General features: G+C 36.9%; 1 protein-coding gene across 1 annotated transcript in view; it reads right to left on the reverse strand.

Annotated features, from left to right (window-relative positions):
- Positions 1 to 998: 998 nt before the first annotated feature.
- The window catches only part of CEP162 (centrosomal protein 162), a 70,504-nt gene continuing 52,706 nt past the window's right edge, over positions 999 to 18,796 (reverse strand). Inside the window, exons 18-28 of the mRNA XM_019538170.1 lie at positions 16,614 to 16,726; positions 15,312 to 15,417; positions 14,519 to 14,645; positions 13,839 to 14,002; positions 12,224 to 12,328; positions 8,779 to 9,003; positions 7,456 to 8,111; positions 6,544 to 6,685; positions 5,791 to 5,889; positions 4,055 to 4,189; positions 999 to 1,534 (exon numbers count right to left, since the gene is read on the reverse strand). Of these exons, the coding sequence (XP_019393715.1) occupies positions 1,316 to 1,534; positions 4,055 to 4,189; positions 5,791 to 5,889; positions 6,544 to 6,685; positions 7,456 to 8,111; positions 8,779 to 9,003; positions 12,224 to 12,328; positions 13,839 to 14,002; positions 14,519 to 14,645; positions 15,312 to 15,417; positions 16,614 to 16,726 (2,091 nt within the window). The 3' untranslated portion in view covers positions 999 to 1,315. The remainder of the gene's footprint in view (positions 1,535 to 4,054; positions 4,190 to 5,790; positions 5,890 to 6,543; positions 6,686 to 7,455; positions 8,112 to 8,778; positions 9,004 to 12,223; positions 12,329 to 13,838; positions 14,003 to 14,518; positions 14,646 to 15,311; positions 15,418 to 16,613; positions 16,727 to 18,796) is intronic.

An 18,796-nucleotide genomic window follows, 5' to 3' on the forward strand; every position in this document is an offset into this window, starting at 1 on the left:
CTTATCACAGCTTTACACATACAACTGCAAATATTTACATAATGTGTGTATATTTTTATAGATAGATACATACATGCACACTATGCAAAGAATGTTAAAGAGCAAATATACTATTCATTAACTATGGACATTCAAATTGGTTTCAGTTTAAACCCACAGTGGAAACTGGTAGATAGTACTTTTGTGATTAATAGAAGAATAGATTGTCGCATGCCCACATAATTTAACAAAAGATGTTTTCACCATTGGTCCCTACAGAAAGATGCTGATGTACAGGTGTGCATGTTCTAAGGAAAATGTATGAACTAAATTATTCTAACTGCTCTGTTCATCATCAGTAATCAAATATAAAAACAAAATATATTTTAACATAGGATTACCACAAGGCATTTCAATTTGTAGGAAACACCCCCAAATTGAAAGAAAGCTCTTCCAATTCTGGGGTAATAATTCCTGTTGTAAAGAGAAGATCTTTCCTGCTTTAAAGCACTTGGAGAAATTAAAGGGCTGCAAAAAAGGAGAGGGGTGAATACTAGATGAAAAGGGAGATGAGATGTTAGAAACATATAATACAGATTTTATAACCTTCAGAATGTATACAGCTGATATTGTTGGTTTAACCACCTTGTTTTACGAAGGTCATATTAGGTAGATTTCTCAGAGGAATCTGATGCAAGGGAATTGATGCAACTGAGCAATCTAGAAAGCAAACTATGCAACATGACCTATATTATGCACATCAAAATATTCAGTCAAGTTCCACAGTGTCAGTGTGAGAAACAGTTTTCTTTGCAATAATTCCTCTTATGAATAACCCCAAATTATCTAATTCAAATGACTTAATTTTTTTACAATTCTTTCTGACACCACACAACTTGTATTTTCTTTTTCAGTAATCAGTCAAGACTGATCTGTTGTTCATTGAAAACTCATCTTTAGGCAAGCACAGTTGAAAATGAGTTCACATTAATAATAGGGAGACTACACATCTTGTTTTTGCTGAGACAGGACATCTAGAACAGGTGTACCAAATGGGACTGTCAGTTTGGTCAATGAAGCTCGTGTTCCATGAGATAAATGGTGTTTAACACTGGACATATCCCTCCTGCCCCACTAATCCTGGAGTTCTGGATGCTCAGCCAAGCATGTTAAGGAGTGAGGTCGGGGGGGATAGCGCTCCATTTTGAGACCAGGGAAATCCAGTTACTCAAGTACCTGTAGTTACAAATAATGCACCTCTGGTTGTTTTCAATAGTCTTTCCTAACCCCAGCTGTCTAGATTAAAATTCTGCTTCTCTGATGAACTATTACCCATTCACAACTTCCAATAACTTCCTGGCATGTTTAATCCACTGGAAACAGGTGCTGGAATAATAACTCCTTGTTTCTGTAATTCCCGTAGAACATCTAGTATTGAATCTAATTCCACTCGAAATTTCTCCAGCTCCTGATTCTTTATTTGTGCAAGTTTCCTCCATTTCTCAATCTCCTGGATTTGCTGTGCTTCAGCAACATGCTGTGTTTGTTGCACCACCTGAAAATTATAAGCATACCTGCTCAGTATCACACTGATTCAGAGCTATCAATTCACTGAACATTCCTCCTTACTTGATACAGCCCTTTTGCCAAAACACCCCTCTTTACATATACTTTAGTAAAGTTGATTTAGTATGTTGATTTCCAAAGGCTAATATTAGAGGGGACTTTTTCCACCAGGGCACATCTACATGTGCAATTAATGCACCTGAATTTTCTGCACTGAAATTTCAGGTTCATTAAAGTACTCTCTGATGCATGTCTACATGTACGCCCCCATTAAGAGCAAATGAAGCCCGATAGGAGGCAGCTGCCCAGTGGAGATTGGGACAAGTCTCAATCTTCATAGCTGCCTGGCAGCCAGGACAGCTCTCCCAGTCTTGTGGAGTTTGGGACCTGTCCTGATCTCCACATGGCTGGGAGGCAGTGACCCGCTGAGCCAGGACAGCTCTCCCTGCTGCCTAGACTGACTAGGAGCAATTTGTTCCTGGTCAGCATCTACATGTATATTACGGCACATTAGTTAATGCGCTGTTTTTCTAGTATCTGCATATACGGGTACCAGAAAATAGGACATTAGACTAATATACTGCACAGTAATTCCTGCACTCATGTAGATGGTGACGCTTTACTGTGCATTAGATTAGATGTACCCAGTATCTAATAATTCAAACTATATCAGATCTCTAAGTCTTTTTTAAAACTTGCCATTTAAAAATACATATTTATTGAGTTAACAATAGTGTACAACAAAAACAAGCCATATCTGGATTGTCTTCATGGTACGGAGTTTCTGTGGTGGATCTATGCTTTGTAATAACTATGTAATCCCCATCTCTTGCTCTGTAAGCATACTACATTGACAGTACCCTGCAGCTGTTGCAGATATGAATCTGAATGAATTTTCATGTGATGCTAAATTAAACATGTTTATGTCGCATGAAATAAAAATCTGTCATTACTGAATGTCACAGCAGAATATCTTATTTAGGAATATATTGTGTAAAGGAAAGTCATTAGTTTTTTTCCTTTTTTTTAAACTTATTTCCTAAGGCTTAAAGGCACTTCTTGCAATTCCTAAAGCAAAAAGCAAACAAAAAAACCCCCCAAAACCAAAAAACTACATATCTAAATGAAAATTACTTAATATTAATGCTACTGCTATTAGTGTTAACACAAAAATTCCTTACAATAATATAGACCAGAACAATGGAGTTATACCAGAGAGTCTGACACTGTAGTTTAGATATAAAAATTACTAAATGTTAAATCAAATCAAAGCATCAACCCACAACCACCTCAGTTAAGAAGTTTTTCAGAGCTTTAAAAGACAAGGAAAACATTCTCACACCTGCAGTGGGAGGGAGTGGGATAAAAAGAAAGACAAAAATATTAATTTATTGGTTTTGATGTTAAAAAATTGACAGCACAGTAAAGTGGAAACTGCATGTCAACAGCCGTGAAGATATAAACATGAATATAGTACAGATCTGATTGATAGGATATAATAATTTTCTTCTTTAAAAGAATCTAAGTGGCAAGTTCTATTTTCTATGGCACTAAGGAGCTTTTGCGGAATGAGTAACTTTCTTTTGTGTAGGAGAAAGCACTTTCTTAGGGGCTGGTGTTACCCAGTAGAATAAACTCCCAGATAAAAAACCATCATTAAGAACAGTCACAAGGCTCACCGCCTTCTACTCCCACGATACTTTCCTGACTTTACTTCTATTGTTTCAAAAAACAACACAGTACTTATTAGCAACCCAAAAAACAACCCAAGATTTTACTGGAAAAAAGAATTATTTTCCTGGGGCAGGATGAGAAAGAACAAACCACATATGAAAGATGCCAGTCACATCATTTCAGTAGCAAGGTGCTACTGGAAGACATTCACACAGCAGAGGGATTAGTGAGATTAAAAAAAAAAAATCTTATGAATTGCAAGGGGGGGCAGCAATCAGAAGCTAGTCTCTGGATATAAAAAGGATTACTAAGAATACAAGGCTAAAACTTCATATACAAGGCATAGGAATCAATGACAAATTAAAGGTTTTAGCACTATTTTTAAAACTGAGGCTTATTTTCATTTTTTAAACAGAGAATTGTTAATAAGGTACAACCAGCTAAACAATCATGAGACATACCTACATATAAGCAAATACTGGATTATACAACTAAGACAAAGATAGTAATTACAACACAGCTATACATAAAAATATTAATCCAGATTTTCAAAATACTCATAGCCTTCCTTTCTGTGTCCATAAACTGAAATTTGACACTCATGTTTACTGTTACTTGGAACTCTAAATATCTTATTTACAATCAAACATACAAGAATGGTAATTGACCCTACTACTAATTTTGGGTGTAAGATTTATTTGCACTAGTGAGCACCAACTAGAATAAAAGCAGCTCATTACACTTGCCCAGATTATTTCAAATTACACTGTAGGTATCAAATATTCTTGATTAATGTCAAACTACATAACAAGCTACAATATTTGATATTTTTTACCTGCTGTAGTTCTTGTTCTCTTTGGTCATGTCTGGTCTCCATATGCTTGATTTTTCTTTCTAGGCATAAGAAGCGTTTCATTTCAGGACTCTGGCTCTCTTTAGCTTCTCTCAAGTCTTTTAGTAATTTTGCCATCTAAAATTGAGATATTTATTATTTACATTGAAGTACTGCTTGTTATGCTAGACAATATATTTCTGGGTCTGCACACACAGTAGCAACGCATGCTTCACTATACCAGCAATCAGATTGCTTTCCCTACTCATATGCTTAAGTGCTATAAGTGAGTGGTATAAGCCTGTTCTTAGAACAAAAAGGTGAGAAGAACCTCTTATTACTTAACTTCCTTCATGCTGGGGAGCCTCTCTCTCTAGTGAAGAATGGAAGTCTTTTTCTTTCAGAATCAATGAGTGCACATAATTTCTGTCTCCTTAGCTCAACTAGCCCTTGCTGGCCAGGAACCACAGAAAGCCTGTTCCTAACAAACAGTTATTTCCACAACAGGATTCTGTGAATGAATTTATCAATGGAAATAGTTCTCAGGAGTAACTGAAGTGGTGGGACCATATTAGAAACACAAACATGGATTTCTGAACTTCTGACTACAATAAGGTTCGTCTTTCAGCCACTTTTGCTACAAACTACAAGCCAAAAGAAAGATAAATTAAAAAGTGCAAACATTTTTATCTTGCACGCCTACATTTAGACACAAAGGCCCACTCACATAAATACTTTAGTTGAAACCGTAGAGGTTCAACAGCTGTAAATGGAAATGGCCTCATTTTTAAGAACCCAGAGGGTTTCAGATGTTTATTTTTCAGAAGTGAAGTTTGTCAATGCTCTTCTTGTTGAACAATGAGAGAAACTAGAGATGAAAATGCCCTGTGATGTACTCCAGTTCACCAAGCCAAGGTATGATTACAGAGACATACTAGATAATGTATCTTGGGACAATGACATTTCATTTTCCTATTGTATTTTTAATCCACAGTGGAATGTTGTTACTGTAGTTAAACCACAATGACAACACCAACAAAAATGGAAAGTAGTAACAGCATCTTTATAAAACAAAGAGCTTATTACTTCTTTTGTATACTAAAACAATGTACAAGACATGGCTTTACATCAGTTTTCAGATAAAGATTACATATCAATATATAAAAAGCCTCAGTGAAGCTCATTTCCAAAGACTAAATTGAGAAGAGTTTATGGGAAAAGATAGTATTAGCATGTAACACTTGACTACAACCTACTCTGATTTTAAAAATTTAATTTTGTTAAAAGTAGAGCTAAAAATAGACTGGGTTTTTATAGGCAGCTTTCATTTTATTGTACTTACTTGATTCTAAGACAAGATTTTCCCCCTCCCATTTAACATAGGGAAAAAAGCCCCAGAGGCAGAGCAAGGTTAGGCATGGGCCAGAGTAAGAAGGGGGAGAACGCAAGCTGTTTGACCTCCCCACACCACCTTGCCTCCCTGCAGCGGTGGGGGGCAGGGAGAAGGAGATGATTTAAAGATGACCCCCAATAATTAGATTCTATACATGGAAACTTATAACAAATTTATACATTTTCCGTGTATAGAATCTAGTTATTGGAGGCTGTGTTACATTCAGGGTCGTCTTAGTTTCAAGTAAATATGGTATATTGCTGGAACCTTACAAAAAAATATGTTTGATTTCTTGCATTACCTTTGGATAGCTAAAAAGCTCCACAAACTATTCCTATACTCTTACCTCCTTCTGTAAGATTTCCTCTCGCATCTGTGAAATTACTAAGGCTTCTTGATCCCTCTGTAGTTCCTTAACTTGTTGTTGGAGGTGTTTTATTAGGATCTAGGGAATATTGATATAGATGTCATTAATATAATCCCTTTGAGCAGTTATTTAAAAACCTTCAAAATGAAAGAGAAACTTTTCTTGAATCTTAGTAAGAACTGTATTGTACTTTATACTAAAAAGCAAGTGATGTAATACCAGTATTCTAGGTGCATCTGATTTATACATAAATAGTGCTACTTTTAAGCTGCTTGAGTTCTGTTGAATAGAGTAATAATGAAAAGTAAATATATAAGGATATTATCAGAGTTTAAAACCAATATTTAGTTTGAGAAAAAAAAGTTATCAATATCCAACCTAAGGTAATTACAAGTATACAAACATAAAACTCTCCCTCTACAGACAGAAATATCAGCTAAGAATATTTTTGAAAGAATATGGTCCATTTTAATTGAAAATGGTCAATACAGGAAACCCTCTCTATTTGTGGGTTTGGCATTTGTGAATGCCGAACCCGCTTCTTAAATACACTCAAAGGAGCTCCTCGGGAGTTCCGCTGTTGCCAGAGCAGCCGGGATACAAGAACTTATCCCCTGCAAATGGCGAGGGTTGCCTGTATTTATAGTCATTTAGAAGCTAAACAGTTTAAAACAGTCATTAAAAAGATCTGATGTGCATTAGAAACAAATACATTTAATACTTGTATTTTACCTCTTGGGTTGAAATTTTGCTATTTAATTTTGCTAGTTTAGAAGCGGAATGCTCCACTGCATGCTGGCAAAGAATTTTCTCTACTTCTCTCTGGTGGGATGCTTTAAGAGCTGTGATATATTCAGCTGTCTCTTCTTTTATCCTAGAAAAAGAAAAAAAATGTTTTCGCTCGATCTGAGCCTTGAATAGTTCTATACTTAGGCACTTAAAAGGTCAAGTAAGTTACGGGCTTTGTATCTTCCAAATTTCTCAGGCACACCTTGTGTGAAGTGACAACAACTGCAGTGACATAATTACTCTTGATATACCCACAAATTTGGTAACTGCATTTTTGCAGGCTGCTATCACTCCCATGGCCTGCATACAATTTTGAAGGTCTAAGGCAGAAATATCAAATGATGCACAGTAAGATGAAACAACAACGGCATCTAAGTGTGTAACAATTTTTTTTAAAAACATTATTCTTACTCAAAACCATTGCAAATTGAACTAGTGTAGGTATGTCTGAAAGCACTGAAGTGGTAGTACTCTCCAAAAAATATTGAGGTCCTTTTAGAATCTTGTTCTAAAAGTAAGGAAGCACACTGATGCCTTGATGTAAAGAAATAGCTTATATTATTGTGGTCCACTCAACTGCAGCAATCCTATTGTTTCATTTTTTGATCAAAAATGCCACTTAATGCCAATGCCAAAAGAAGAGGCAACATAAGCAATCCTTGTATCTTTGTCCACAGATGGACAGAAGCCACCAATCAAGTTCAGCAAAACCACTAAATAATTCTCACTGCTAACATGAGCTATTCATAGATGTGGACTAGTTGTTAGAAGGCACTGTTTTATTACTAATACCTAGGTCCTGTTAGCCAATATTCTATTATTACAGCATCTTAAAAACACATGTTAAACACTTACCTACGCACATTATTTTCGGAATAAGCCAGTGCTGCTTGAGACTTCACTTGCTCCTGCTTCATTTCTAGACACAATCTTTCAAGCTCATCTTTCAACTGTGCATTTTCTTGCAGAACTTCTGAAATATGGGGATCAGCAAAGCTATGTGGTTGATATATTTTTTCATCAATAGTGTTGGGGAAAGGTTCGTGGTTGCTAGATTTCCTTTTATCTGTTGCTGAAGTATCCTGTAAAATCTCTGTAGACTTTTCACTGTTGTCAGCTTTGTCATTTGAATTCTGATCACACAGCATCCTCCTTCTCTCTCTCTGAAGCGTCTCCACAGTTTTTGTAAGGTCCTGTATTTCTTTACTTTTGGTGACCAGTTCTTGATTTAATTTTACCAACCTGGCTTTTGCACTGGCTTGTTCCACCTGGTCCTCTAAGTGTTTATCACTTCTTTCACTTCTCAGTTTTAATTGAGAGTTTTGATCTTTAAGATTTTCAATTTCTGTTTGAAGATTTTTTATAGTGATATGATAGGTCTCTCTTTCATTGTGAAGTTCTCGTTCAAGTGCTGTAAAACCACATTTGTTGTCATGCAATTTCTGGGGTTCATTCATCAACTTTGAAGCAAGTAATTTTTCAAGCTCTATAAGTCTTTGCTCATACTGAAGCTAGAAGAAAAGCAATTTACAGAACTGGATTTATCACTCCTTTTTTGGTACAAGTTAAGATGATGAAGTTAACACATAAAAATAAATATAAATATATAAAACATGATACTTTTAACACTTCAGAAAATGGTAATAAGCTATTAAATTAACAAAATTACTATCTACGACAAAGGGAACAGCTTTGAAACAGCAGGACACAAAATATCACTTAACTAAATGCTTTTCTTAGCACACTTACGCAGGGTAGAGTGTGGGATATACGCTTCAACTTAACATATAAAAACAAAATGATTTTGTAGTCTACTATCCTGTGTGTTTCAACTTATGAATATAGCTAGATAAATGAGGATCTGCAGAATCAAATCTTTTACCTTCAGGCATGAAAAGATATTTAATGGGTCCTGAGAAATTCCCTCTGCAAATTTATTCCTTCTCTGGCAATTAAGAGGTTTTTACAGTTCAAATGCACAAGTTTAAAATCTGGTTCCTGAAACTACAAGGTTTTTCTTTAAATCTCATCTTTAACTTCATCCTGCAATACTGTAATCTCAAAACCAGAATCTAATATCTAACAAACCGTGAAAAAAAACTTAACTCTACTACTTATAAAATAAGCTGCTGCTCAGCACGAATAAAAGAATCCACATGTGACTCTTAGCTTAGCTACCTTTATTTTTTGAAATTGTTGTTCCATAGCACGGAGACTTTTCTTAGCTTCCTCATCTTTCCCCTCTAACTCTGTTTCTAACTTTTTTATTCTTCTTTCTAGAAAATCAATTGTATTGGTCTTAGCTGAAACATCAACTTCTTCAGAGGCTGCTGCAGCAGCATATATCAAAGCAGGCAATGAATTTGGATGCCTTCTCTTTAGAATCCCTTCCATTTCCTTAATCTGTCAAAAAGAAAGTTATCTAAAGTTAGGCAGAAATAATGAGAAGACCTTTATTACAACACAAATATACTGTACTAAAGATGGCTAATGGCTTGCTGTAAGTGAATTAATGTGAAACCCACTAAAGTTCTGTTAGAAGGTAGAACTACACATTAAAAGGGAGCTTTTGGCATAAAGGCATCAACAGTGAATTTTCGACTTTTATGAATCTGTGCTTGAAGGAAAAGGCTCCAGGATAAACTTGTGTCTAAATCAAATTAAGAGCTACATTTCTTTTAATTTGGATTCTGATTTTTAAATCTTATTTATTTTAATAACATTAATCTTACTTAGCTAAAAAATGGCACTTAGCTAAAAGAATATTTCTAAAGCAGGATAGAAGGGCTTTGGTCAGAATATTTCCACGTAAAAAAAAGTATTTACGGTAAGACATCAATTATTCACAATAATTGTCACCATCATTTCAGATAATTAATTTTTTCAGATGATCGTTCAATAGTATATTGTACAGCAAATATATTTAAAAACAAGAAGAAATAAACATATGATAACATATGATGTTTTAAAATCTCAAAGCACTAGTAAACAAACAATGCTGTGTTGTCTTACTGACAAGCAAAATCCAATTACAGGCTGATAGTTTTGTTATTAAACAGCCTTCCCACTAACTGACTTTCCAGATAACTGACTCTTTACTGAATATGCACACCTCCTGGAAGAAAGACTCATTTGTTTATTATGAAAGTTAAAATAAGATTCCTAAGCACTGGTGTCGTTCTAATGCTTTAAACTCAAACTACACATTTTACTATGATGACGTTACATTTTAAATGCCAGGGGCCAGGATTTTTTGGGGTGATATCTTTTATTCGACTCAATGAACAGCTGGGATAAAGTAAGACAAGCTTATGAAGTCAAAGTGTTTTTCTTCATTTTTGCCTAATTCAATCTCAACTCTGAAGTTAGTTCAATAATAAAAAAATACATTGAAGAGTTGAATAGAAACTAACAACAGCTACCATGGAGAGGGCTGAAGTGTTTAATGCTTTTTATACTTCATCCTCACCAAAAGGTCAATTGTTATATGACAAGCAGAATTAACATCAAAGATAAAAGTGGAGGTTAAGAATCTTAGCCATCAGTAGGGAAAGAATAAGTTAGAGATTATTTAAGACAAGTTATATATTTTCAAATCAGCAACTTGATAAGGGTCAACTGAGATCACTCAAGGCTGTGGTACTTGCAGTCACTGGTTATTTGGTTATGATATTTGTAAAGATCAGGTAAAGCCTTAGAAGGCTGGAATAGGCAAATATATAGCCCAGTGAAAGAAATAAATAAAAAGGGAATCCAGCAAATTACAGACCAACCTGTCTACAATATTTGGTGAAATACAATTAACTTGTAAGTACCTAAAAGCAGCATATATTTGTCAAGTGTAAACCATGCTAACCAGCCAGATTTCTTTCAATGCCAGAATATTGATGGGGAAGAGCAGTGGATGCCATAATACCTAGATTTCAGCAAAGCTTTTGAAACAGATTTTTCTTCTGTCATTTTCATAAGCAAGCTAAGACAGTGTATTATACATGACCCTATTATAATATGGATCCATAACTTTTAATACTTTAGATTATTGTACTGAGAGAACAGTCATCAACAGGTCAGTCATACTGGGAGGAGAAATTAAGTGGGGTCCCTAGTAGTTTCTCCTGGATCCTATATCATTTAGCATCATCATTAATGACTTGGAAGAGGGAATCTGCATATGACACTAAGCCAGGTGGGGTTTAGGGGGTAAGATTAGGATTCAGAATGATTTTGATGAATTGAAGAAATGTTCTGAAATACTGTATTTACTCAGATACAAGACAACCCCCCAATACTAGGTTCTATACATGGAACATATTTATAAATTTCTTATCATTTCTAGGTGTAAAACCTAATGACTGGACTGATGTCTTGAATTCATCTCCCTCCCACTGCTACAAGGAAAATAGTGCCTTTGGAGCAGAGAGGAGAGGAGGGGGAAAAGGGGTATGCGCAGGGCAGGGTGGACTGGGAAGAGCTCTGCGCAGCCCAGCCTGCCCCACGCAGATCCAGAGGCACGTCACCCCCATGTCTTCCTGGATGAGCTGCAGTGGCAGCTGCCAGATGAGCGGGTACGTGCCGCACCAGCAGCAACCAGAGGAGCAGCGTGCAGTGGCAGTGCACCCCCCCCACCCCCAACAAGCCACAGCTCCATCCCGTGCCTGCCCCACCCAGGCAGTGCTTGCCCCAGCCTCTGCCCCCAGCTCCACTCCTCCCTCACCACAGGGGCCCTGATCTGCTCTCCCATGCCCCTCCCCTCCCTTCCTCCTACTCCCTCCCCTTCCACCACACCAGACTTAACAGCTGCATGCCGCTCTTCAAGCTGTCAGGCTGTGCTCCTCCCTGCCTATGCGCTGCGCTGCAACTGTGCACACACACAGGCATTTATTGGCCAAATTATCTGCCACGTCAGGCCAATTTCCAATACAATTAATTTTCTTTATATCAGTACCTGTCTGATATTGGACCGATGTATTGGTGCACCTCTAATGCACTGAAAAGAATTCTTAATTATTCGCGTGTCTAAAGCACTAGAATAGATTATTTGAAAAGGGTTGTGGCATCTCTATCACTGCGAGTTTCTTAAAGGGTAAATTAGACAAAATGTTTATTTGGGATGATTTAGATGGCAAAACAGAGCAGGAGGGTTCGACTAGGTGATCCCTTATGTCCCTTCCAGTCTTGCTTTTCTATGACTCTAGAAAGAGAGAGCACTCTATTTTAATGTATACCATTTACTTTAAAAAAAATGTGAAAGGGCCAGAAACAATACAAAACAGTCATGGCTTCTTAGTTTCCTCTCTTTTCTTCATCTCCTGTTCGACTTTCCAACTTATACTTGATCCTACATGATCTCATAATATTTTCATATCCCAATTGTTCTCATAAACCCAATGAGTAATCCAATAAAATTATTATTTCATTGCAGATCCCAGAACAAAATATCTTGTTTGTAAAAGAGAAAACATTCACATACAGAATTTTTATTTAAAATTACGCCGATAAAATTAAAACTTGTTAAAATACACAGAAACACTCTTAATAGATTAATTAGTATTTATAGCACTAATATAAAATGATTAATTTATCAAGGGATACTTCCAATAAGATCTCATAATATGTTATCTACCTGTTGCTCGAGATCTTGAATTCTTTTAGCATCTGCTGCTCTGTCCTTCCAACGTTTCTTCTGCTGCGCAGATTGATTCCCAGCTTCAGTTGTGAGCTTCTCAACCTACTCACCAAAAGGCAAAGTAAATAAATTAACTTCACTAGCTCAGTGGAAAAAAAAAAACTCAGTATGTCAAATAAAAAACCAATGGAAGTGTTCTAACCCTGAACCGTATCAATATACTCACTTCAATCCTAGTTATTAACATGGCTCATAGACAGCTGTAAGTCTAATGGCCAGATTCTTAAATCAAGTTAAAGTCAGGGAAATGGGAGATGATTTCCAGCTGCAAATGTCTATCAGGCAGTTCCCCTGCAAGATTAAGAACTCTCTGCTGGAAAATCTGCATTGGATCTTAGTCCTATGTCTGTCTCCCATTCTACTGGTATATAAGGGGATGTGACAGAGTGGAAAAACAGCATGGAACAGACGCGTGATACCTGTCACCCACTACCAAAAGGTCAGGTAAGGGAAGAAGTTAAATCTTTTACCTTTGAGTTTACTGAGGCAATTTAAAGCTGCCTAATCTATACTTTTTAATACTAACAGAAGTCCTAAATAGTATGTAGGCCAAGAATGGTCTTGAGATTTGTGAGCAGGAACTGGCGACTTTTTCCTCCCCCATATTGTATCAATAAATAGGATCCTATATCATGCAACTGGTTTGTTAGATGAATGATGGAAGGAGTCCATCTAATATCTCTAGTGGACATCATTTTAGAAATGAGGTTAGTACTATTGTGCAGAGGTTAATTTTTTGATACACAAGACGACCCATCCAAATAAGATAGCAATATCTGGAATGCTTTACAAAATCTGAAACCTTAATTTTGCCTTCACCATGAGCTGTTGAAAAACCACTTCTCATATATGTCACTTTGAGCCCTCTCCATTCACTGGTTCTTTGCAAACTTTTGCCTACTTTTGGATCTTAACAACCTACCTTCTTTTTTTCCCTTAAATCTTTCCATAAGCAGTGAAATATCACTGGCATATGAATTAAGACACACTGAAATAAATGGGGCAGTTCCCATTTCAAAACTAATGTTTTGGGATCCCTGGACTGGTTTTATTTGATTCTGATTTAGAAGATTTTAATTTCAACCATAAACAAGTGGAAGCCTGCTCTCCCACCTTACCTAAAGTCACAAAGTGTTTCTAGAAAACAACTGGTAATTGGTAATTCCAACCTTGGTAATTCCCACTGAAAAGAAACATTACTTTAATCACGGCTGTGTACCTTCATAGGTTCATAGACCTTAAAACTATTAGTGTAACAATGTAACTGGCATCCTTACTCAATAGCTTTGCATATCTTAAAGAAACAACAACTGAGGATTATGATTAGAAAAGTCACTTGAAACGTCTAATGCAACAAATGTTATACTCTGGTGCATTTAAAGAATGCCCATGCTATTAGGGTCTCTGTCTTTAGATTGAAGATTATGACATTTTCAACATACTGCATTTTGGAAATAATGCATATGCTGAAAAAAATAGATCAATTTTACTCATTTTCTTTGTATGTACAAATAAGAACTCATTTACAAAATAAATCTAGAACTATGAGCACCTGCAGTTTTAATTTCTCAATTTCTTTTTTTGCATTTTTAAGATGTGCTGCATCTTTATCCAAAAGGTCTTGATTTTCTGCATACCACTGCAACCTCTTTTTCAAATTACTAATTTCTTGTTTGTATGATTCTTCCATAATCTTTATCTCGTAATTCTTCTCGCCTATAAAGTAAAAAAATAAATTTAATCTCCTGTTAGGGATCTAAGATCAGAACAATCAGATTTACCCTCCTCATTTGCACTGACTTCAGAGTTTAAAAGTGTGACAACATTTAGTTTCACTATACTTTAAATGGATTCCTTCAAATCTTTTAGTTTTCAATTTACAACAAGAATTTATATTGGCTAGTAGAAAAAAAAAATGTTCAGGTACTGAAATGCCTGAACTAGTGGTCTTAGAATTGAAGGGGGTTTTTTGGGGTTTTTTTCAGGAACAAGTTAGGCAGAACATCTACCCATAATAGTCTAGTTATAGTTGATTCTGTCTTCCTGCAGGGGAGTTGACTAGTTGATCTCTTCAGATTCCTTCCAGTCCTACATGTCTATTCTAATATGGGATTTCTAAGAGCTCCTGTAATATATGTAACAAGGGAATGAATATACATTATGTTTTATACGTTTATTTAGAAAAATAGAAGTGTTGATTAGATTTATAAACTACACAAATGACTCCTTTACCTGAAGCAGAAAAAAGCTGTGTTCTTGCCAGATCTCTCTCTCTCTTCATTTGTCCCAAATCTACTTCAAGGGCTTGTTTGTCTTGCTTAAGCCGTTTTATCTCTTCCAGCAGTTTGGTTTCTTCTTTCTTAAGTTTTTAGACAAAACATTGGAAGCAATTTTTGTAAATTTCCTTGGTGACTTGCAATTATTTTCACAGACCATGTTAGGACACCAACCAAAGAATCAGCAATGATGACAGTGGCTAAGAACAGCGGTACTCAGCCCCTGGCTTACAGTGCTGCCACAGACTGTGGCCCTGAGTGCTATATCAGGTGCACAAGGCAAGTGCAGGGCCTTATCTCAGCATACTGGGTCAGATGGAGGCAGCGCAGCTTCCTGGGGGCCTGATCCCAGTGTATGGGGCTGGACAGAGGCAGCACAGGGGCTAGCAAAGGCCATATAGAGCCCAATCCAGGGGGGCAGGCCTGATCTTGCCATGTAAAGTCCAATTCAGCCCCATGCCACAATCTGGCCTGTGGGGCCAAAAAGGTGAGCTCTACTAGCTAAGAACATCTTTCTTTCAATCAATTTCTTTCTTTGAGACCTAGTAAGAGTTCATTTGAGGATTCATTCACATTGTTTACAATATTTCAACACAGTAATATGTAATAAATATAAAAATGGTACAGCATTTTAACATAAGAAAACTAGCAAACGTAGTATGTGTTACTCAGTAAGTCCACAATAATGACAATCCTATCTATTTTGCAAAAACAGGTAAATATTTTGAAAGGCATGTGCTTCTATTTACCTGTGCTGCTCGAAGTTCTGAAATCAATTCTGAGAAACTTTGGTTTCTTATTGGCTCAGAATCCTGCACTAACTGTGACTGGAAGTTATTTTGAGCCATCTTTTCTCTAATAATAAAAACAGAATACAGTTTGGTACATTTTACACAGCTTTCATGACCATACTTAATTTCTATACAAGATGCTTATTCTTTCAAATTCCAGTAAAAAAAGAATTTAATCAGCTTATGTTATATTAAAAAAAAGAGAATTACATTAAAGTAGGTAAAAATCATGAATCAAAGCTTAGATCACCCCTGTGTTGCCAGAAATCAATCCAGGCCTACCCAAAAATGTGAACTGAAGAGAAGTTAGTAAAACAAGAGAAAAAGTAGTTGCACTACGATCAAAATCAATAAAGGCAAAAAATCAACTTCCCTCCTGACTAAGGACACACAAACTCCAAGCCACTTGCTTTGGACCAGTGGAATTATGTATGTGTAGTGGAAAAATCCACTTCTTACCTACTAAGCTCACCTGTGAACCCTATTCATTAATGGTTTGTAAATTATGAATGTGCATAACTGCTGACACTTGCATTACCGAGAGACAGTCAAGTTTTACCAGGCTTAAGATCCTCCTACTTAATGGCTCCTAACCCATTCCTTCTTCAGCACAATAAAACTAACAATTCCCTTTTTCTGTACAGGGCTCTTTTGTGCCCTGAACTGCTGGGTGACTTATCTTCTGAGACTACTCAAGTATAATAATAACCAATACATTTACAGGTGAAGAAAATTATATTACCAAATGAACACCCTGCCCCTATTATTCTATTGTGTGTATAACAGTCAAATATTATAATAGCCAGGAGAAAGACAAAAGCCAAAGAATCAAATACAGAGACCCCGTTACTGCCAATCAGCATCAATGGAGTCACATGTCTTAAAAAATAATAATTTGACTAGCAGGCATTTGTATGCATGCTATGGGGGTGCGGGCACTTTAATTGAAGAAGCTCCAAAAACTGCTCCAATTAAAGCGCCAACAGTGCCTCATGTATCAGGATCCCTACACTTCAAGACGGCAGTTGGGGTGCTTGAACTAAAGCTCAAATGATTTCGAAGCATGGGGGTGCTGATACACAAGACGCTGAAGGCACTTTAACTGGAACAGCTCTTAGAGCTGCTTCAATTAAAGTGCCCCCATTGCATGTGTAAAAATGCCTACTATTTAGATTATCTGTTCTGAGACAGTTCTTTTTATTATTGCTGTTTTCGAAGACTAACTAAAAATATACAAGTCAGAAGTTTATTTAAATTTACCTTAAGGATGCTAATTCAGACATTAAATATTGATTTTCTTTAAACTTCCTTTCCTCATTTTTCTTGTTTTGTAGCTGTAGCTCTTTCACTTGCTTGTATAGCCTTTCATTTTCCTAAAACACGAAACAAAACTTTAACATTAACCTTAATTAATTTCTTGATAGTTTCAGTCAACATTATTATGACTGTAATTTGTATTCAGTTTTTATGACTTTCTGAATACCTATATTTTAGAAAGCAAATACTGTATTACCATAATAACAATAAACATATGCAAACAGACTATATATAAATTCCATATAGCACAACTTTAATCCCAAGATACTATAGTTTACAGACCAAAATTTGTCATATGACATTTGATATTTATATTTATTGCCCTGCAGGCACATATAAATATCAAATATGGTCATACACAATATGTCATTAATATACATCTTATAGGAAAGTACTGAATGCTCCAAGATTAATTAATTTTTATTGGATTTTCTTTTTAAAGTTCAAAAGTTCAAATTTCAGTTAACGTATCACAAACTCAAGCAGTTTTACAATGTGCCACAGCAACTCACTGAAATTGTTGACATTTCTATAAAAGAACATTTAAGTTCAAACATTTATTTTTTGTACATACCGTATTTTTCGGACCATAAGACGCACTTTTTCCCCCCCAAAAGTGGGGGGAAAACGAGGGTGCGTCTTATGGTCAGGTGCGTCTTATGGTCCGAAAAATACGGTATTTGAAAAATGTATATTCATCAATTTTCTGAAGTATAGGACACGAAGATCATCTTCAGAAATGCAACATTTCACAAAAAGCATCTCTAGCAGTTTTTGGGGGGAAAAAAATCTTCAAAACCTGATGTACTATCATCTATATGGTGCTGTCACTTAGTATATGTCTCACTGCAGTTGATGTCAACTACAAGTTGGCTACAACTTGTTACACATATTCCCAAGCTCACTTCAAACAAACAGGCTTGGGTACTGGTAACCACAGTGACATAACTCAGTGTGGGTTACTCGCCTAAGCATTTAAGCAGATTCCCAAATACACTTTGCAATCAATGCTAAGTTTTATGCTGCTATGGCTATATTGCTATCAGTTCACATGTTAATGTAAAAGTTACCTCCAGGGTGTCTACACAATCTGCAGGCAGGGTAGATTAGTACCTTACAGAAGTGAGCTCCAGCTCGTGAAAGCATAATTTATATCTATATCATATATATATTAGAGGTGCACTGATACATCAGTCCATATCGTATCAAAACTCAAAAAAGGAAAACTGACATTATCGACAATCGGCTCTTTTTGGCAAAGTGGCTGACGATGTTGCTGATAAATGGTGTATGCATGCGTACAGCCATAGCATGTTTATGGCCGGGGTGAAGACCGGCAGCCTGGAGAGCAGTGTCTGGCTGGTAAGTCTGGAAGAAAGGGGTGTGGGGGACTGAAGGGATGTGGGGGGTGGAGGGAGCAGATCAAGGCCCCCATGGTGAGGGAGGGAGTGGGGCTGGGACAGGGGCTGCCCAGCCAGGGTGGGCTGGGGCACAAGATAGAGCTGCAACTCATGCAGAGGGCATGGCTTCCACTGCTGTGTGCACCCCCAGGGGAGGCATGGGGGGGAATGTGCCCTCTGGATCTCTGCACAGGCAAAGGCAGGCTGCTGCTGCAGGCTGCACTGGTCTTTTCTCAGCAGGTGCACTTGGGTTGGGTGGTATGGGGTGGGGAGCGGCGGTACTGGGAGGGAGGGCTACAGAGGGAGTGGGGCTAGAGCTACCCCAAAATTTGTTATAGCCACTCTGCCCCACCTGGTGTGAGTGCAGCTGCTGGGAAGAGCCTGGTATAGCCTCTAGCTGCAGCTCACCTTCACCCTGTGCACTGATTTAAGAGGTACATGCCCTCCATGCATCTTCAAGAAGACCCTTGCCTCCTGGAAATACTCGTTTGAGGGGGGGGGAGGGGGGAAGGGAGGGGGAGATTTGCTATCTTAAAAACAGAAAAAAACCCAAATCATACAGTACACTAAAAATCAAGCATTTAGTATAACATATTTTATTACAAAAAATATTTTTGTCATGATTTGTGTTTGCATAGTGTATATAGAAATGATTCTATAACAACTCAAAAATAAAGCCTTAGTCTCATATACCGTGTCGGGGGGTGTGTGGCTGGGGCTGTGTGC

The sequence above is a fragment of the Crocodylus porosus genome, unplaced genomic scaffold (assembly GCF_001723895.1).
Source record: "Crocodylus porosus isolate Cpor-Errol unplaced genomic scaffold, CroPor_comp1, whole genome shotgun sequence".
NCBI classification, from domain to species: Eukaryota; Metazoa; Chordata; order Crocodylia; family Crocodylidae; genus Crocodylus; species Crocodylus porosus.